The sequence below is a fragment of the Globicephala melas genome, chromosome 17, assembly GCF_963455315.2.
Source record: "Globicephala melas chromosome 17, mGloMel1.2, whole genome shotgun sequence".
NCBI classification, from domain to species: Eukaryota; Metazoa; Chordata; class Mammalia; order Artiodactyla; family Delphinidae; genus Globicephala; species Globicephala melas.
Window position 1 is genome coordinate 79,617,919 of NC_083330.1, and position 16,207 is coordinate 79,634,125.

Consider the following 16,207-nt stretch of genomic DNA (forward strand, 5'->3'; position numbering starts at 1 on the left):
GTGTGTACGCCAGTTTTGTATTCCTGGAAAACTCAGCGTGCGCTCGTTAAAACTGCAAAACCGTCTTGTGCTGAGAGGTAAAGGGAGCAGGATCCGGGCTCGGAGCGCTGTGACCAACCTCTCAACTGCATTAGATCGGGGGTGTGGGGAGCCTGGGGACCTCTAAATACCCGTCCTTTCCCCCCACCCCTGCCTCGAAAACCTGCCGGGCCTCGGGGCTCGCAGTCCCCACCCTGCTGCGCGGCCCTGGGCCCTAGGTGCCAGGGCTCGCGCCCCAAAGTCCCCAGAGGAGGCCCGGAAGGAGTGGGAGGTGGGCACTTTTATTTCCTGTGGAAATGGAAACAGACCCAGTGGGGTACCCGGGAGGGAGCCATGTGGAAGGTGGCTGGTCCCCAGGTCCAGGGGAGGCTGCAGGCGTGAGGGTGAGCTTGAAGAGCAGCAGGACGGCCTCCTCTTTGAAGGGTGTGGTGCTCCCTCCCCCTCCCTCCACCGTGGGGTCCCAGGAGACAGGACCGGAGGCTTGAAACCAAGGTGCTGCTTGGCAGCCAGGCTGGTGAGGTGCAAGGGGCACAGTGAGAGGCAGGGTGGGCATGGGGGAGCCGAGCCATGGAAACAGAGACTGTCTCAGCAGAACGGGTGAGACGGCACCTCCCCCGAGAGCCTTTCCCACTCCAGCACCAACATTCCCAGGACAGCCCAGGTCCTGGGGCCTGATCTCCCTTCAGAGAGGACCCAGCTTCTCTAGCCTTGGCCTCCCCACTGATCAGACAGGAATGTGCATATGAGGATGCCAGCAAGGGCTGAAGGCCTGGGGTGGGGAGGCCGCAGGCTCGGGGCCAGCAGCTGACCCCTGGCTGGGAGGCTATCAGAGCCCAGGGAAGCCCATCCACGAGGCTGTCTTCTTGTAAGGAAATACAAACAAAACTTGGTTTGGACCTTTTTAAAAACTAGTCACATACAGAAATATCCAAAGAGAACACAGACCACAAAAGCAACATAATGTTAAGTCGTTTCCGACAGCGGTAAAAACACCTCTTCACTCCTCTCTTTAAAAAATTATTTTTATTATTTTTGTAAATGTCTCACTTTGGGCGTACTGAGAGATGTAGTGCTTAAAGGGAAGTGTGGGGGTGAGAGAAGGGAAGGGGGGCTGGCTCGACCTGTGCCCTCAGGCCTCCCCCAACCCTCACCAGCTCAGGATGCCAAGGTGGACCGGGATCCTGGAGACAGACTGCTGGTGTCTTCTCCTTTCTTAAGACAGGACTGGGACATCCTCCAGTAAACCAGTGACTCCCAGTGAGATGACACAAGGAGGTTTATGGCGCCAGCCTCCAGCGATGGCCAAGAGCGCACTGCAAAGTCCCAGAAGTGCCTGGCTCCACCTGGCTGTGAGGCTCAGCTGCCCAGACGACTGTCACAGGGCGGGGCCGTGTTGGTGGGTTAGCAGTCTCCTTGGGCCCCCCCAAACCCACCCACACCCCTACAGGGAGGGCCTTGCCTGGGTGCCAACCCACTCCCATGCACTCAGTTGGGCATTTGGAACTCGAGGGCCATGTGCCCCCAGCTGTGTGTTCCAGCAGCTGGAACTCTGATCCTGGTGCCACAGAGCCCAGCCCCTCTGGTACCCACCCACCCCCACAACAGGTCTGCTAGCCCAGCCCTGGCTTTGCCCTTCTCCTGCCTGGCCCTCTGTGGCAGCCACACACCTTCACCTGCCCCACCCAGGAGAGCTGCCGGGGGCCCGCCCCTCTGCTTCCTCAATCTCACACAGGCACCCAGGCACACACGGACCAGGCAAACCCACCCCTGTCCTGGCCCCGCTCACAATATGGTCACTTTGGAATCGACAGAGAGGGTGTCCATCCCCAAGAGACCCAACAGGGTGACAGGGCACCATCCATGCACAGGAGACCTGGCCCGTGTTGACGTGAATGTCATCCTCTGTGCCCACAGGCAGGCAGGGGCAGCCCCTGAGGGCAGTGGGACAACACCAGGGTGTGCCTGGGTCAGATGCCCACAAGGATGGGCTGGGGCTGGGGTGGGGTCTTTCTTTGTGGAGGGCAAGCCAGGCTGAGTCGGCCTTGTAGGATGGGACCCCCGCCAGCCCCATGCGCTGGGTGGGGAAGAGGGGACCTGCCAGCCTGGAAGGGCTGCTTCGTCCACTAGGAACTGGCTGAGGCTCGAGCTGTACCCCATAGCTCCTTCACTCCCCTTCTCAGCTCCCCACCTCGAGGGCCAGGAGAGAAAGGAGCCCCCAGAGATAGGCCAGGGCGGCCCTGCCCACTGAGCCTGCAGGGCCTGGGCAATAGGGGGCCAGGCCAGCAGGGGCTGCTCTGAGCACGGGGTGGGCCTGGCTGGGGGCGAAGCAAACAGTTCTTTGGTATTGAAGCAACGAGAAACTATTGCAGAAGAGCCTTGTCTCCTAAGCAGGGCCCCGAGCTCTCCCTTTCCCAGTAGGCCCCAGGGTCCCGGGATCCCCAGGCAGGGCTCCTTCCCCCTGTGAGGCCTGCACTTGGGCCTGCTCACTGCAGCTCTGGGGCAGGACTGCAGGACCTCGGGGGGCCCACCTCCCTCGGGTGAGAAACCACACTGCCCAGCGCTGACTTCCATGCAGAGCCCTGGATGCAGGGCCAGCAGCTGGTCCCTGAGAGCAGCATGGGGGCAGCTGGACCACTCAGACCCTCACACAGCCAGGATTGCTCACCGCCGGCAGACCCCAGAACTCTCCTCACAGCCTGGGGACACTGAGTCCTTAAGGCTGAATACACAAGATAGATTCTCTCTTGCTAAATTTGCATAACTTGTACAAGAGCCTTGTCAAGGGGTTAATTTGTTCCCTGGGAAGAGACAGAAAATCACCCTGCATTCCGAAAAGTCGCTGAGCCCTGGCGGCCAAGTCCTGCCTCCCTGGAGCAGCTGGGGCTGGGATGTGCTGGGCTAGTGGGAGCCCCGACCCCGCCCGTTCCCCTGCCCAGGCCTGTGACAGAGGGGGCAGCAACTCCAAGTCTCTCCTGGGGCGGGGCACGTGAAGGTGCAGTCACAGGGATGGGCGGGCTCTGACCCTTGGCCAAACCGAAGACCCCATTCTGTCCAATTACAGCCACGCCTTCCCCTCGAACAAAACAGAAAGTAGGAAACAAGGGTGCCTTTTTAATTGCAATCAAATATGCCGTCTGAGGTCAGCGCCCCCGAGCCCGGCCCAGGGGCCATGCGCAGCCCCATGTGTGGCCCAGAGCAGGCCTGTGGCCCGCTGCGCGGTAGGGGCCGGGGCCAGGCTGCCGTGCTGCGCCGCGCCCCTTGGGTCCCGGAGCAGCGTCTCCTCTGCGGTGGCCCGGCCTCCAGCGCCCGGGACAGGGGAGGTGGGGCAGAGGGCGAGGGGGGCGCTCCCACCTTCGCACACGCATGCAGACGTCCCAGTGTTCGCTTCTGTTCCTTCTCCTTGGCTGAGATGGGCGATGGCGCCGTGAGGCTGCTGCCGGGCAGGCATGGGCAGTGCCACGGGGCTGCCTACTTCTGTATTTGGAACAGGAAGAGCCGCAGGTTGATGTTCTTGGCAGCCAGCAGCTTGTTGCACTCCACGGAGTCGACGATGGGCAGCGGCACGTAGTCCGTCTCGTTGCTCTCGTTGGTGAAGACAAAGTGGTAGATGACAGGGCTGATCTTCACGTCGTCGTACGGGCCCTTGAGCAGCAGGAAAGAGCACTCCAGGGGCGCCGTCACCTTGCTCTTGAGGAGGAGCTGGAAGGACAGCGTGCGCTTGCACGACAGGTTGGGGTTGCGCTCCGAGTCGTTCACGCGCGCCTTTAGGACCCACGTCTGGTTCAGCACCGTGAACCGCGGCGTCTCGTAGTACAGGCGCGTGATGAAGTCATCCGTGCGGTACGGCCGGAACTGGACCTCTGTGGAGACAGACAGGCCGGGGAGCCGGCGGTCAGAGCAGGCAGGGCCAGGGGCAGCGCCTTCCCAGCCGGCCGGGGACACGGGCTCGGCCAGGGAGGAAGGCAACTTACCAGGACACAGCGGGCTCTACTTGTCACAAGGCAAATCAAACGCAATTATGGCAAACGGAGGCGCACGCAAGCTTTGGGGAAACAACTACGAACAGAAGTGACACGCGTTAGCGGCAGAGTCCAGAGGCTGCGAGAGGTGAACGGCCAGCCCCGCCTGACCCCCAGGTCAGGTGAGGCCTCCCTCCTCACCCTTCCCCAGGGCCCAGCAGAGGGAGAGGCCCCGCCCAGGGGGCCGGGGTAAGCAGACACACAGACAGGATGCAGTTCTGTGAACAAGTGTACTTTATTGGTTCCGATACAGAGCTGCCAGAAAAGCCGGCGGCCGGGCTGGTGTGTTGGGCCTCGAGGCAGAGTGCCATTGCGTGGCTGGAGCTGGGCTCTGCCGGCCAGCCGAAGGGCCCGTCGGTCAGTGGGCGACTGCCGTCACACAGTTCTCTCGGCAGAGCCCGTGGCCCACGGCTGGCGAGTCCCTCCACAGAGGCGGCCAGTCCTCCCTGCCCGGCCACGGCTGCAGTCACGACGCCTCGGTCCACCCAGACTCTCCAGGCCTGGCCTGGACTGTTTGTGACACAGTGCCCACCGGGGCAGCTGAGGCTACGACTGCCCAGCGGCCGCGGTCTTCTCGTGCTGAGACCCCGGCCTCCGCAGGCCCCCACCTATAGCCAGGCCCGGTCCAGGCGGCACAGTCTGACTGGCTGCCCGTGACTGCCCTTGGCGCTCGGAGCCGGCCGCCTGGTGTGGGCCGGGCAGCATAGGGCCAGAGTACCCCCGGCAGCTCCAGCGACAGCAGGGGCTTCTCGCTATTCTCTGTGTCTAGACCAGGCTCTGCTCCCCAGAGTGTCCAAAGGCAGTGGCGGCGGCCAGGAGAGCCCGAGAGATCCAGTGGGCCTGGGCGCAGTCCAGCCTGCCCATCCCTGGGCATCCACTCCCAGCAGTTTGAGTCGGGCACCCTCAGCTCGTTCTGGAGCCCTGGCCCTGACCATCTTCTCGCTGGCCTCAGGAAGCCCGTGGCCACTGCAGTAACCGCCTGCAGGTAGGACCTGCCATGACGAGTGCTCTTCTTGCCCCTGGCTCCGCAGGGCAGGCCCTCAGCTCCCAGAACCCCCCAAGACACGCCCACCTTCCGGTTAGACCCCAACTGTCCCAAGGTTGTGCAGCCCCACACGGTGAGGACACCACTTTGCTGGGGTAGCAGGGCCGGGGTGGGGAGGACAGGTGGGAAGGGCCTCTGTGAGAGCCATGCAGGTGCCCCCAGGGTCCTGCCCGGCCCCTCCCCGGCTCAGCCTCCAGCCCCTCTTCTCCCTTAGATGTCCTCCCATTCACCAGGAGCTTGTCCAGAGCCTGGCCATCTGGTGCAGCCTGTGCCACTGCCCAGGCCCCATGGCTCCCCCGGCTCCCGGCCGCCGGCCCCACCCCCAGCCTGTGTGGCATGCAGCAGGCAGCAGGGCGCCTCACCTGTGTAGCCGATCTTCTCGAAGCTGAGCAGGCTAAAGATGCTGTTGTAGAGCTGCATCTCCTTGCGGTGGCTCTGGTCCATCTCGTCCAGGATCTCCATCAGCTCATTGCCCGTCTTGGTTGGGTGGGCACACGCGGCCTCGTGCACTGTCAGCTCGTGGAAAGGGCCGTGCCATGGGCAGCCGATACGCTTGTACTTGCACTGCGTCACCCTGGGGAGGAGGTGAGCCCTGCGGTCACACCCGCGCCCCGTGGAAGGTGGCTGTGCCAGTGGGCCTCCAACCAGCCCTGCTCACACAGACTGCTCCCTGAAGGACATGTTCCCCACGTGCCGGCCCTCAGGAAGGGGTCAGAGTGCGTGAGAGCCTGAGAAGGAGCAGGGCATGTGTGAGCTGTGCGTGTGCACGCCCCCTGCACCCACTGCCATGGGGCGTCTCTCCACAACGGTCCTGGGCCCCGCGTGGCTTCACTCCAGGGGAGGCTCGGCAGCCTGGCCCCCTGGAGGGGGGGATTGGGGTGCTAGTGGCACCATCACGCTGTGCTCCCAGAGCCCCTGTGCTGGCCACACTTTCCTGGTCCGGGGACACCACGGACAGTCTCTAAGGAAGAAGCCACCACACAGCCACAAGGAACCCTGGAGGGTCAGGATAACGTTCAGACGCTTCCAGTTGCAGATCTAAGCCCCCGAGTCTGTGGAGCCTCCCGCCCGCCCCCTCCACGGCCTGGGACCTGAGCAGCTTTGCACTAACCCGGCCCTGTGAGGTCGCCACCGGGTGGCGTGTGTGGAGCCAAGCCCCCGGCAGGCAGGCCAGGCGGCCCAGGTGCTTACCTGTCCTGGCACTCCTCTTTCTGGTGCCTCTCCAGGAGGGAGCGGGGGAACTGGCACAGGCAGAAGCCACACTCAGAGGGCAGCTCGCTCACGGCCTTCTCCACGGCCAGGTTGCGGCAGCAGAGGCTCTTACTGATCTCGCAACGACAGTTGGGGCACGTGGCTTGCTCCTCCTTCAGCCGGGCATCTGCTAGTAGGTGGATAAAACAGCCAGCGCACATCAAGTGCCCATTAGTACACTGCGGAGAAGGAAAGGGAGATGAAGCTCACGGACCTGCAGGGCCGCGCAGACGCGCGCCCGCCCCATTGCCGGCCCCTCCCAGGGGCTGCGGTGCAGGGGCCGCGGGCAGGCTGCTGCCCGACAAGCACAGGCTGCCACTCCCACTCCCGAGGGAGGGCCAGGCTGTCCTCCCGGAGCCCTGTGCACGCGGCCAGCAGGGTCCCCATGGAGAGGGCGGGTCTCGAGGTGGCCCTCATTGGCAGCAGAGGCTCGGGCTCTTCACTGTGGTGGCCCACCGGTGGGCACTGGGTGGGCCACACGGGGGCTTTTCCCATCCAGGGGCTGGAGACTGTCCCCAAAGTCCACCACAGGGCCTGATTCAGGGACGCCCACGGAACGCGGGCTCTCGGCCAGCTGCCCATGCCGAGGCAGCTGCACCCTCAGCCTGGCCCCGCCACTCTAGCCTCCTGGGCCCGCAAAGGTGAGCAGGCAGCTGCCATCCGCCCAGTGGGGCTGGCTACCTGGAGGGGACCTTCCCAAGGACCGGTGGCACAGAGCCGTGGTGGGCAGGGAGGCCCACTTGGCCCAGGACAGGGCACGTGGGCAGCGTGCGCCCGCAGGAGCGTTGCTGGCTTTGGGCCTAGGAGCCAGGCCCCTCCCTGGCTGAGCCTGTGGATCCAAGGAACAGACGACACCGTCGGCGACCTGCCCCTCCCTGCTGGGGGTCCTGGTGTGTGGACAGTGGGCTGCCGGCTCAGCTACCTCGGCTCTCTCACTGGCTCCACACACCTCCTGAGCACCCACTTGGTGCCCTTGAGACACGTGGCAAGCTATGGGCCTGGGCCTGCAGGGGCTCACGGGGTTGGGGGAGGAGAGGCCCACACGGGAACCAGAGGTGCAAGAGTAGACAAGCTGTGTCCTCCAGGGCAGACACGGCAGTCTTGGAGCCCGGGGAACACTGGTGGGAGTGTGGGCCCCCCCGCCGAGGGCACCTATCTCCATTGGGAGACGCCCAGTGGCTGAGGGCAAGTGGGCAGGCAGTGCTTCCACAGGCTTCCTTGGGGCCCAGGACCCTGTTGCGACTGGGATCCAGTGTGGTAGAGGGACTCACATGGCCACTGCCAAGCCACGCCTGCACACGATGGGGTCCTCGGTAAACACCAGGGGTCCGTGCACCCTGAGCTGAGGGCTGCAAGAGGCTGAGTGAACTCTTAGCGCCTGCGGGTCGTGCTTGGGGTCCAGTGAGTGATGGGACCTATGTGCTGAGGACCAGTGGTGGGGCCGGGGACAAAGGCCCCAGTCAGGATCCAGGTCCACACAAACACCCTAGATCGGCTGCACTCACATCTTAATTTCTAAGTCAGGTCAAAAGTTAAGATGTGCGAGACGAGGAGGGGACTGGCAAGGGCCGGCCAGCACTGCTCTGGACACACAGCCTGGCTGGGGGTTGTGGAGCGAGGCTGGTCCCGAGAGCGGCCAGGGAGGAAAAGCAGTCTGCCCCGTCCACTGCCCGGGGTCAGCGGAGAAGCCAGAGACGCGATGAGTGGAGAGGGTGGGGGGACACGGCACCATAGGCTGCTGCCACCCTGTAGGAAGCCCAGACCAAGAGCCCAGGTCACATGTGTTCTCAAAGCCCCGCCAAGGGCCTGAGCCCAAGAGGGCCTGGCTTCACCGTGCCACAGGCCCAGGGAGAGGATCGCTATGGCTTCTAGAAGGCAGAGAGGAAGCACTCAGTCACGGGAGGAAGAAGCTGCAGGGCCGCCGGAAGTGAGGCCAGACAAGGCAGCACTGGGCTTGCTGAAGTCCCAGCCGCTGCCTAGCACCCCAGTGAAGAAGCCAGGAAGGCCTGGGGACCCCACACTACAGTGTGGCCAGCTCTAGTTCTACATGCCCCAAGGCAGGGCCCGCGGCCTCATCAGAGAGCAACAGCCACTGCTGGGCCCAACTCAGCTGGCTTCTCCTGTCTCTGGTGGCCCAGCCAGGGCGTGGGCCTGCAGGCGAGACTCGGGATGGAGTCCTGGGACGTCCTGAGGGACCCGAGGCTGCCAACTGTGTGACTGCTCACTCCCAGCGCTGCCCTGAAAGCCCACTGCTCTGGAGCAGAGGGTGTGACCTGCGCACCCCCCTGGCAGGCCTTTCCTCAGAACCTGGGGGCCGCAGGAGTTCCCAGCCTCCAGGGCCAGTCCCCACCCCACACCCCCGGAGCCTCCAGACCCAACACAGGCTCAGGTACTAGGGCACCTGCCCTCTGTTGGGCTCTGGGGAGGCGGGGGCACTGCCCCTCCAGCCCTAACAGCTCAGCTCTGAATCGGAATGCGGCTAACCAGCAAGACGCCCCAAGTGCTGCCGGCCTGCCAAGGGACAAGCCAACGTCCACACGTGGCTAGTCCCTTACCGGCTGCCCAAGGTACGCTCTCTCGGTGGACCCAGGTGGCCAGCCTTGGCCCCAGCACCTACCCAGCCCAGGCAGTCTGTCCACAGCAGGAGAGTCACCGTGCTCCAGAGCCCTCCCCACCAGCCAGGCTCCCCCTCGGCCTCCAGAGCAAGACCCAACTCTGCACGCAGGCCTGGCCCAGGGCCTCTGCGGTGGTCGGGCTGGACTGTACCTGCCCCATTTTGCCCATCCAGAAGCTGGGCCCCAGAGGGCTCAGCACAGCGTTGGCCATACGCCAAGCCTCTGACAGACAGCACAAGCCAGGGCAGTCAGAGTGCCCCACGCTATGTGCCAGGGCCAAGCCCCAGAGAGCTTGGGCAGTTCCAAGGAGCAGTTCCTGCAGTGCCCAGGATGGGCTGCCTTCCCACCACCTGCCAGGAAGACCCTAGAGACAGGGAGGGCTACGGAGGGGGCTCCACGATGCAGGAACTTGTAGGGCCTCCCAGGCCCTCCCAGGACAGATGCTGGCCAGATCCCACAGGTCACCAGCAGTATGCTCTGAGGCTGGTCACATCCTTTTCTGGGCCTCAATTTTCTCAGGCACAAAAGACAACAGGGGGCGGGGAGGTACTTCCCTGATAGCACAGTGGATAAGACTCCGCACTCCCAACGCAGGGAGCCTGGGTCAGGGAACTAGATCCCACATGCATGCTGCAACTAAGAGTTCGCATGCCACAGCAAAGGAGACTGCGAGCTGCAACTAAGGAGCCCACGTGCTTCAACTAAGGAGCCGGCGAGCCACAACTAAGGAGCCCACAAACCACAACTAAGGACACGCCTGCCACAACTAAGACCCAGCCCAACCAAATTAAAAAAAAAAAAAAAAAAAAAAGACAACAAGGGGACTTCCCTGGCGGTCCAGTGGTTAAGACTCCGCGCTTCTACTGCAGGGAGCACGGGTTCGAACCCTGGTCGGGGAACTAAGATTCTGCATGCCACACAGTGCAGCTGAAAAAAAAAAAAAAAGGCAACAGGGACAGGACTGGCCTTATTACGCACTGAAGAGGTAGGATAGGACCACAAGTGCGACACACAGTGCCCAGAGAACTAATGCCTGGCACCACACTCATCACCCAGCAGAACCCAGCTAGCCCCTCATGCAGCCCCTGCCCGGAAGCCTCAGGAAGGACTCCAGGCACAAGCCTGTGATTTCAGCAAAACCCCCTCTCCCTCTCTCAACCCTGGGTTCCCCAACCCCACCAAGTTGTGCCCCAGCCCAAGCCCCTCTGCAATGGCCCAAAAGTGGGCATTTGTCCCTGCCCCTAGGACATCGCCCAGCAGCCCCTCCCCCCGCCTGCCCAGTGCACCCAGGCCATGCAGGCTGGGGCCTCTATCTGAACCAGCTTCCCCCTGGGGGAGCTGAAGGAACTGTCCGGACTCTTGAGGAGGAGCCCTGGCCCCTGGGCCTTGGGACAAAAGCAGGTCTTAGAAAATCCTCAATCAGTAGGCCTTTTAGGCCTGGAGTCCACAGTCCCCTCAAACCCTGGGGTGCCCCCCAACTCCGCTCTTTACCACTAAAGGAAGGCTCAGCACCCAGACTCATGTGAGCAGCCCCATCTCCAAAGCACAGCGGAGGGTACCCACCCCCAAAGTGCCCCTCGGCCCAGCTGGAGACCCCCCTTCACCAGGCCCAGCAGGGCCTCACGGCACCCCACACACCCCTGCACACTCGGCCTGAGGTTTCCTTGACCTCTTCCATCAAGGGGCCCGGAAGGGACCATGCAGGGTCTGAGACACACAAGTGTCTCAGGGGAAGCCAGGACTGCAACCTTCCACCAGGTTTTGGGTTTGAAGTTCTGGGCCAGCAGTTCCTGATGTCACAGCACCCCGAGACTCGGGGACTTGGGTGGGGCCGTCAAACCTGCAGCCAGGCTCTTGCTCAGAGCCCAGGTGCTGCCTGGATCAAAAGGTAACTCAAGTGACAAACCACCACTACAAAAAGCACAATTTCGCATCTAGTCAGAGACCAGAAGCGTGCTCTTCCCTCTGCCCTTGTCTTGGATAGCTAAGCAGATATATTTTCAAAGCTTTTTTCTCAAAGCATGAGCCAGTCATAGTCTTGGAGCTGGGGAAGAGGGTCCCAGGCCATGTGGGTGGGCAGCCCCATTGGAGGTTCCTTAAACATCACCTTGAACAGAGTCTGCAGCACCAGGCAGGTCGACAGATGCCAAGACGGTGCACTTGGAAGCTCCCCAAGGCGGGCACCCACAGTGGCCAGCACGCAAGCAGAGGTGGAGCCACTCCTGCTTCCTGGGCCTTTTACCCACATGGCTGCCAACGAGCTAACCAAGCCAAGTGGGCTGAGCCGAGTCCTGGCGGGGACAGGAAGCGCAGCAGGACACCCTCAATCCTCCCACAGGACAGATGGTGTCAAGTGCCCAGGCAGGTGGGATGGGACAGGCGTCCTGTAGCAGGGAGAGGAGACGACTTCGGTGCAGGGGTGCTGCCTCAGTGGGGCCCACGAGGAGCAGGAGTGGGCAGGGGCAGGGACAGGAGAGAGCACCCAGGCAGCAGGGGCAGGAGAGCAATGGGCTGAAGGGGCGGGGCTCAGGTCTGAGGCAGGAGCAGTGGGCACAGGAGCCAGAGGCCAGTTGGTACCACATACTGTGACGAAGACCCCCTGCCTACTCCTCCACCCCAGTGGGGGTCACAGGAGCCTTCCTGGCTGAGAACCAAGTCGGGGTGGGAGAGCTCTGCGGCCCCTCCCTCCAGATGTTGGTCTGCGGCTCAGGGCCTCAGCTGACACGAGCGGGGTCAGGGCCAGGTCCACCTTGTGTGAAGGGCTGGAGGAGAGTCCCAGATGGGGTCAGGGATCAGGCTGCGGCTGCAACGATCCAGGCACCACCCACTGAGGCTGTGTTTCCCCAAAGAAGGCAGAGGACCTAGCTCACATCGCCCTGGGGCCACAGGGCTGCATTCAGAGCAGGTGCCAGCACAGCTGCCCGTTGCCGGCTCCAACACAGAGCTCCTATGTGCACGTCACTGCTGCATCCCCGGCCCTCCTACCCCTAGCTGGTTGCCCGCTGCCGTGCCCACCCAGGACCCTAGAAGGTGGCTGCACACCTTGTCAGGCCAGTCACCAAGAATACACCGAACACCCACACGGAGAACATCAAAGCCAGCACCTGCCGTAGCAGTTGTAGCCCAGCCCTGACCTGACCTGACCTGACCTAACGCAGGTCACGGCGAGAACCATTTGCACGAGGGCCCTGGTCTGACACCAGAGCAAGAATCCCGACCCAGGTGGTGTGAGGTACTGGACCCATGGCGGAGCCGACACTGTGGGGCTCAGATCAGGGAGCAGGCGACCAAGCCTAACCGTGCAGCCCGTGTCTGCTCTCACCACCACCCAGGCTTCCCCAGAGGCACAGAGGCAGGGGCTGGCGGCCGGAGAGCAAGCTCTCGAGTTACTGCGTACCCAGCCACATCCAGAGGCCCATGGAGATGCTCCTGCGGCCCCAGTGCCAGGCACAGCGTGCAGGGCTCAGCACGGCCACTGGCTCTTCTCCTCACCCCAGAACTGGGTACCATCTGAAGCAGCCCTCAGATGCGGAGCACTGCCGGTGCTTGCCCCGAACCACGTATCCTGGTGGGGTCAGGCAAAACGCTGCCTATAGGAACAGAGAGCAAAACATACCACATGCCTGAAGCAGGTCCACCAGAGACAGCCCGTCAACGTGACTCACCAAAGAAGGCCAGCAGAAGCGGAGGGGCTGAGCCCAGGCCCAGAAGCGTTGGCGAGCAGTGGGCCCCAACCAGGGGCACACAGAGCTCTGCGTCCTCATTTCAAGGCAGCTCATGTGGAACCTGTGCTGTCCTTGACCAAATCATCCTGAGAGCAAACCCAGCTCTGATGCCAACCAGGCAATGGGGTGGGCCTCCGGGCCCATCTCGATCCCCCCCCAATAAATGTCCCCATCCAGGGTGGCTGTGAGGATAATGCGGACCACTGCACACAGCAAGGAGCCACCAAGAAGCCTTCCCTCGGGCACCTCACACCCCAGGCTCCAGGGTGGGCACGGCTGTGCATCCATGCCCCATGGGCCCCCATCACACGGCAGGTCTTCCAGCAGCCAAAGCGAGTTCTGACCCGTGGCAGGGTTCCAGCCAACCCTTTTAGGGCCAAGGGCTCTCCCACTGATCACACGCTCTAAAGCTTTCTCCCAGCCTCTAGAGATGAGAGGGAATCAACTCCCTGCCAAGGCCCGGGTGTCACTTGGGAAGAATGAAGGTGGGGCAGAGGGCTTGTACCAAAACCCACAGCTCAGCATTGGTGGGCTCTCCTCACTCAGCCGGCCCGTTCCCAGGGAAGCCACTGAGCAGAGTCCACTAGGCCATAGGGAAGGCCACCGGCCAGGTGGCCCAGAGCCTTCATTCCCCATCAGAGCTGCTCAGCCACCTGCCTCCTGCCGGCCCAGAGCTCAGCTACCAGCACGGTGCGGACCGGTTTGAAGCAGCCAAGCTCAGAGGCCCAGTCACTAGGGGCTCCGGCCAGAGGCAGAAATGCAGCTCTCTGTGCTGAGTGGACTCAGAGCTGGTACCACATGGCCGGTTTTCATGCCAGGTCCATCTCCAGCCCACTCACACGAAGAGAGATGAGGAACCCCTTAATCCCCCTGGGACCCCCCCCCCCCACCATTGGCTTGGCTTCCTAGACTCCCACTCAAGGCCCAAGGAAGGAAGAGTGCTTTTGGGAGGATCAAAAGGTCGTGGGCAAGCCAAAGAGGCCAGAGAAAGGACAAGTCCTGAGGTGCACTCCCAAGGCTGAGGCGGTTATGAGAAGCGCTACCCCAATTTGCACTGGGCCAGGAGGCCTGTGGTACTCCTGAGCTAGGGCCTCCGGCCAGGAGCTTCCCAAAGCCCAGGAGGGTGGGTTGAAAGGCAGTGTCCTCTCCCCAAGGAACTCAACCCACTTCCCCACCAATGCCTCTTCTCCCTCCGTCACCCAGGCACACTGGGATCCTCCAAAGGAAACTCATGCCAGAGCAGGAAGGATTTGGAGATCCAGAGGTTGGGGAAACGGCAATTCAGAATAGCCTGCCCTGTTTACTACAAAAATGGCCCTCGCACCACAGCCCTCACTCTGAGCATAAGCAGGGGGACAAGGCCCATCGGCCATATCCAGCTCCTGTAAATGCAAAGAAAGGTGACAGGGTACCTGTTTCATTCCTCAAAGGGGCTGGGGGTGTGGGGGTAATCAGAGATGGGGGTTGACGCGCAGAGAGACACACAACGGAGAAAGCAGAACGCTGCGCAGTGACCCTGGGACCAGAGTGTGACCCTGCTGCTACGGGGTGCACGAGTGAGACCCCCTGGGCTAAGTACCCTCTCTGGCAGCCCTGAGCGGGTTAAGGACTCTTGAGTCCGGCCACCAGGCTGGCTCTTCAGACAGAAGGGAAGAGGACAGACCTCCTGGAGCACCGGTAGCCTAGGAAGCCAGACCTGGTGTGGGTGAGGTGGGATGTGGTAGGAGCCCAGCCTGCGGCACAGCACGTCCAGAAAGCACTGGATTGGGTGGGGGCGGGGGCTGGGACTGGAGAAAAGACCCAGGCTGTGGGGCTTGATGTGGGCAGTTCATCCAGACCAGGAATGAGGGGAAGGGGTGGGGGAGGGCAAAGAGGTGAGCCCCTCCCTTCTCAACTTTCTTCCAAAAAGAAGTGACAAGGAAAGGGGATTCTTCCACATCAAAGGGTAAAGGGATACGGAACGAGCATAAGGACAGGTTTTGGGGGGGGGGGTGTCTGCAAAAGAACTGAGAAGAAACACTTGAGGAAGAGCAAAGACCAGGGACCCCCGGAGCCCAGGGAGCTCAGGGCTGCGCGGAGCAGGCTCAGAAGTGGGGAGGAGCACGGGCATCTGTCGCCAGCTTTCTCTGGGGTCAGCTTGAGGTTGGGCTGAGGAGTGCTGAGAAAGGGGCAACAGGGGAACCTGGAAAGAAAAGGGGCGTCCAAGTGGGAGACAGGAGATTCCCATCAGGAAATAAGGGCAGTCACAACGAGAAAAAAAGGAGGTTCAGAGCAGGAAACAGGAAAGTTCCCAGAGGACGAGAATGAGGAGCTTCCGAACAGGCGCCAGAGTCCCACCTCTGGGCCCCAGGGCTCGGGCCTGGCCTCCGAGGAGACGCGGTGCCGGGGGGCCGGCCGCGGCGGGGCTGGAGCCGAGCCGGGTCTGGCCGGCGGCCCTACCTGGTACACGGAGGCCTTGGGCAGGTCCAGGCAGACCGTGCAGCACAGAACCGAGTAGAGCCGCTCCTCCAGCTTCCCGCTGCCCGCCGCCGCCGCCGCCGCCGCCGCCTCGGCCGTCTCGGCCGCCCGTAGCCGCTTCTTGGGCGGCGCATCGGAGTCGCCCGCCGCCTCCTGCAGCTGCCGGGCGCCGGCCAGGCCCGCCTCGTCTGGGATCCCGGGCCCCGCCGCCTCGCCCAGCGCCGCCGCCGGCCCCGCAGACGCTCCGGCCCCGGCCCCGACCCCGACCCCGGCCCCGGCCCCGACCCCGGCCGGCACGGCACCGGCAGGCCCCGCGGCCGGGCCGCCCCCGCCGGCCTCCTCGGCGCCGGACATCGCGGCCGGCCGGCCCGGCGGGCGGGTGCCGGCGCGCTCCCGCGGCTAGAGGTTAGGGGCGCCGCGCGCTCCCTCCGCCCTCTCGCCGCCGCCGCCGCCGCCGCGACCCCGCAGCCCCGCTCCCTGCGCCGCCGCCTCAGTGGGGTCGGCCCGCGCGTCGCCCCGCAGCCGCCGCGGCCACCGACCCCGGCGCGGCCGCCATCTTTGTTTTCCCTGTACGCTCCCCCACCCCGCCGCCGCCTACGCCCCCTTGTTCTCTCAGTCACGTGAGCGGAGCGAGGCCAATGGGAGGGCCGCTCGGGGAGACAGCGCGACGGCCAGAACCAATGGGCACACGAGGGCCCGCCCCTGCATAAGGTGGGCGGGGCCCCGGGCGACCCGCTGAGGGGCGATCTTTGGGGCCCGAATAGTCTTGGCGTCAGGGCTGAGCGCGGTGCTTCCCGCCAGTCCGGCCCGGGACCACACGCCTTGGGTGCCCCGGAACGGAGGGCAACCTTGGACCCCCACGTCCAGATGTGCCTGCGCCTTTGTCCCCGGACGCCCAGGCTAGCGTGCGCGGGGCTCTGGCCTGGCTGGCCGGAGCGAGAAACTGCCGGCCACCTCTCCCCTCCTGTGCGGGAAGAGATGTGCTTCCACAGGACGCGAGTGCAGGGACTCCCCAAGGGAGGACTCTGGACCCGGAATCTAACCCACTGCTCTGCC

The 16,207-nt window shown here is 63.5% G+C and overlaps 1 protein-coding gene across 3 annotated transcripts; it reads right to left on the minus strand.

Moving 5' to 3' along the window:
- Positions 1-1,047: 1,047 nt before the first annotated feature.
- ZFTRAF1 (zinc finger TRAF-type containing 1) lies at positions 1,048-15,699 on the minus strand. Of its 3 annotated transcripts, none has more exons than XM_030876232.3 (4): positions 15,134-15,699; positions 6,295-6,533; positions 5,466-5,677; positions 1,048-3,899 (listed from the first exon to the last, which is right to left on the minus strand). In XM_030876232.3, the coding sequence occupies exons 1-4, from the start codon at positions 15,503-15,505 to the stop codon at positions 3,508-3,510; spliced, it is 1,215 nt and encodes a 404-aa protein (XP_030732092.2). In that variant the 5' UTR covers positions 15,506-15,699; the 3' UTR covers positions 1,048-3,507. The 3 variants fall into 3 exon arrangements, with proteins under 3 accessions (XP_030732092.2, XP_060143015.1, XP_069900130.1); XM_060287032.2 differs by lacking the exon at positions 1,048-3,899 and adding an exon at positions 3,936-5,037; XM_070044029.1 differs by lacking the exon at positions 1,048-3,899 and adding an exon at positions 4,873-5,050.
- Positions 15,700-16,207: the final 508 nt, after the last annotated feature.

Coding starts and splice junctions, on each gene's coding strand:
- ZFTRAF1 (XM_030876232.3), bottom strand. CDS start 15,505: ATGTCCGGCGCCGAGGAGGCCGGCGGGGGCGGCCCGGCCGCGGGGCCT. Junction 6,534..15,133: donor CCAAGGCCTCCGTGTACCAG/GTAGGGCCGCCG, acceptor CCTTCTCCGCAG/TGTACTAATGGGCACTTGAT. Junction 5,678..6,294: donor AAAGAGGAGTGCCAGGACAG/GTAAGCACCTGG, acceptor CCTCCTCCCCAG/GGTGACGCAGTGCAAGTACA.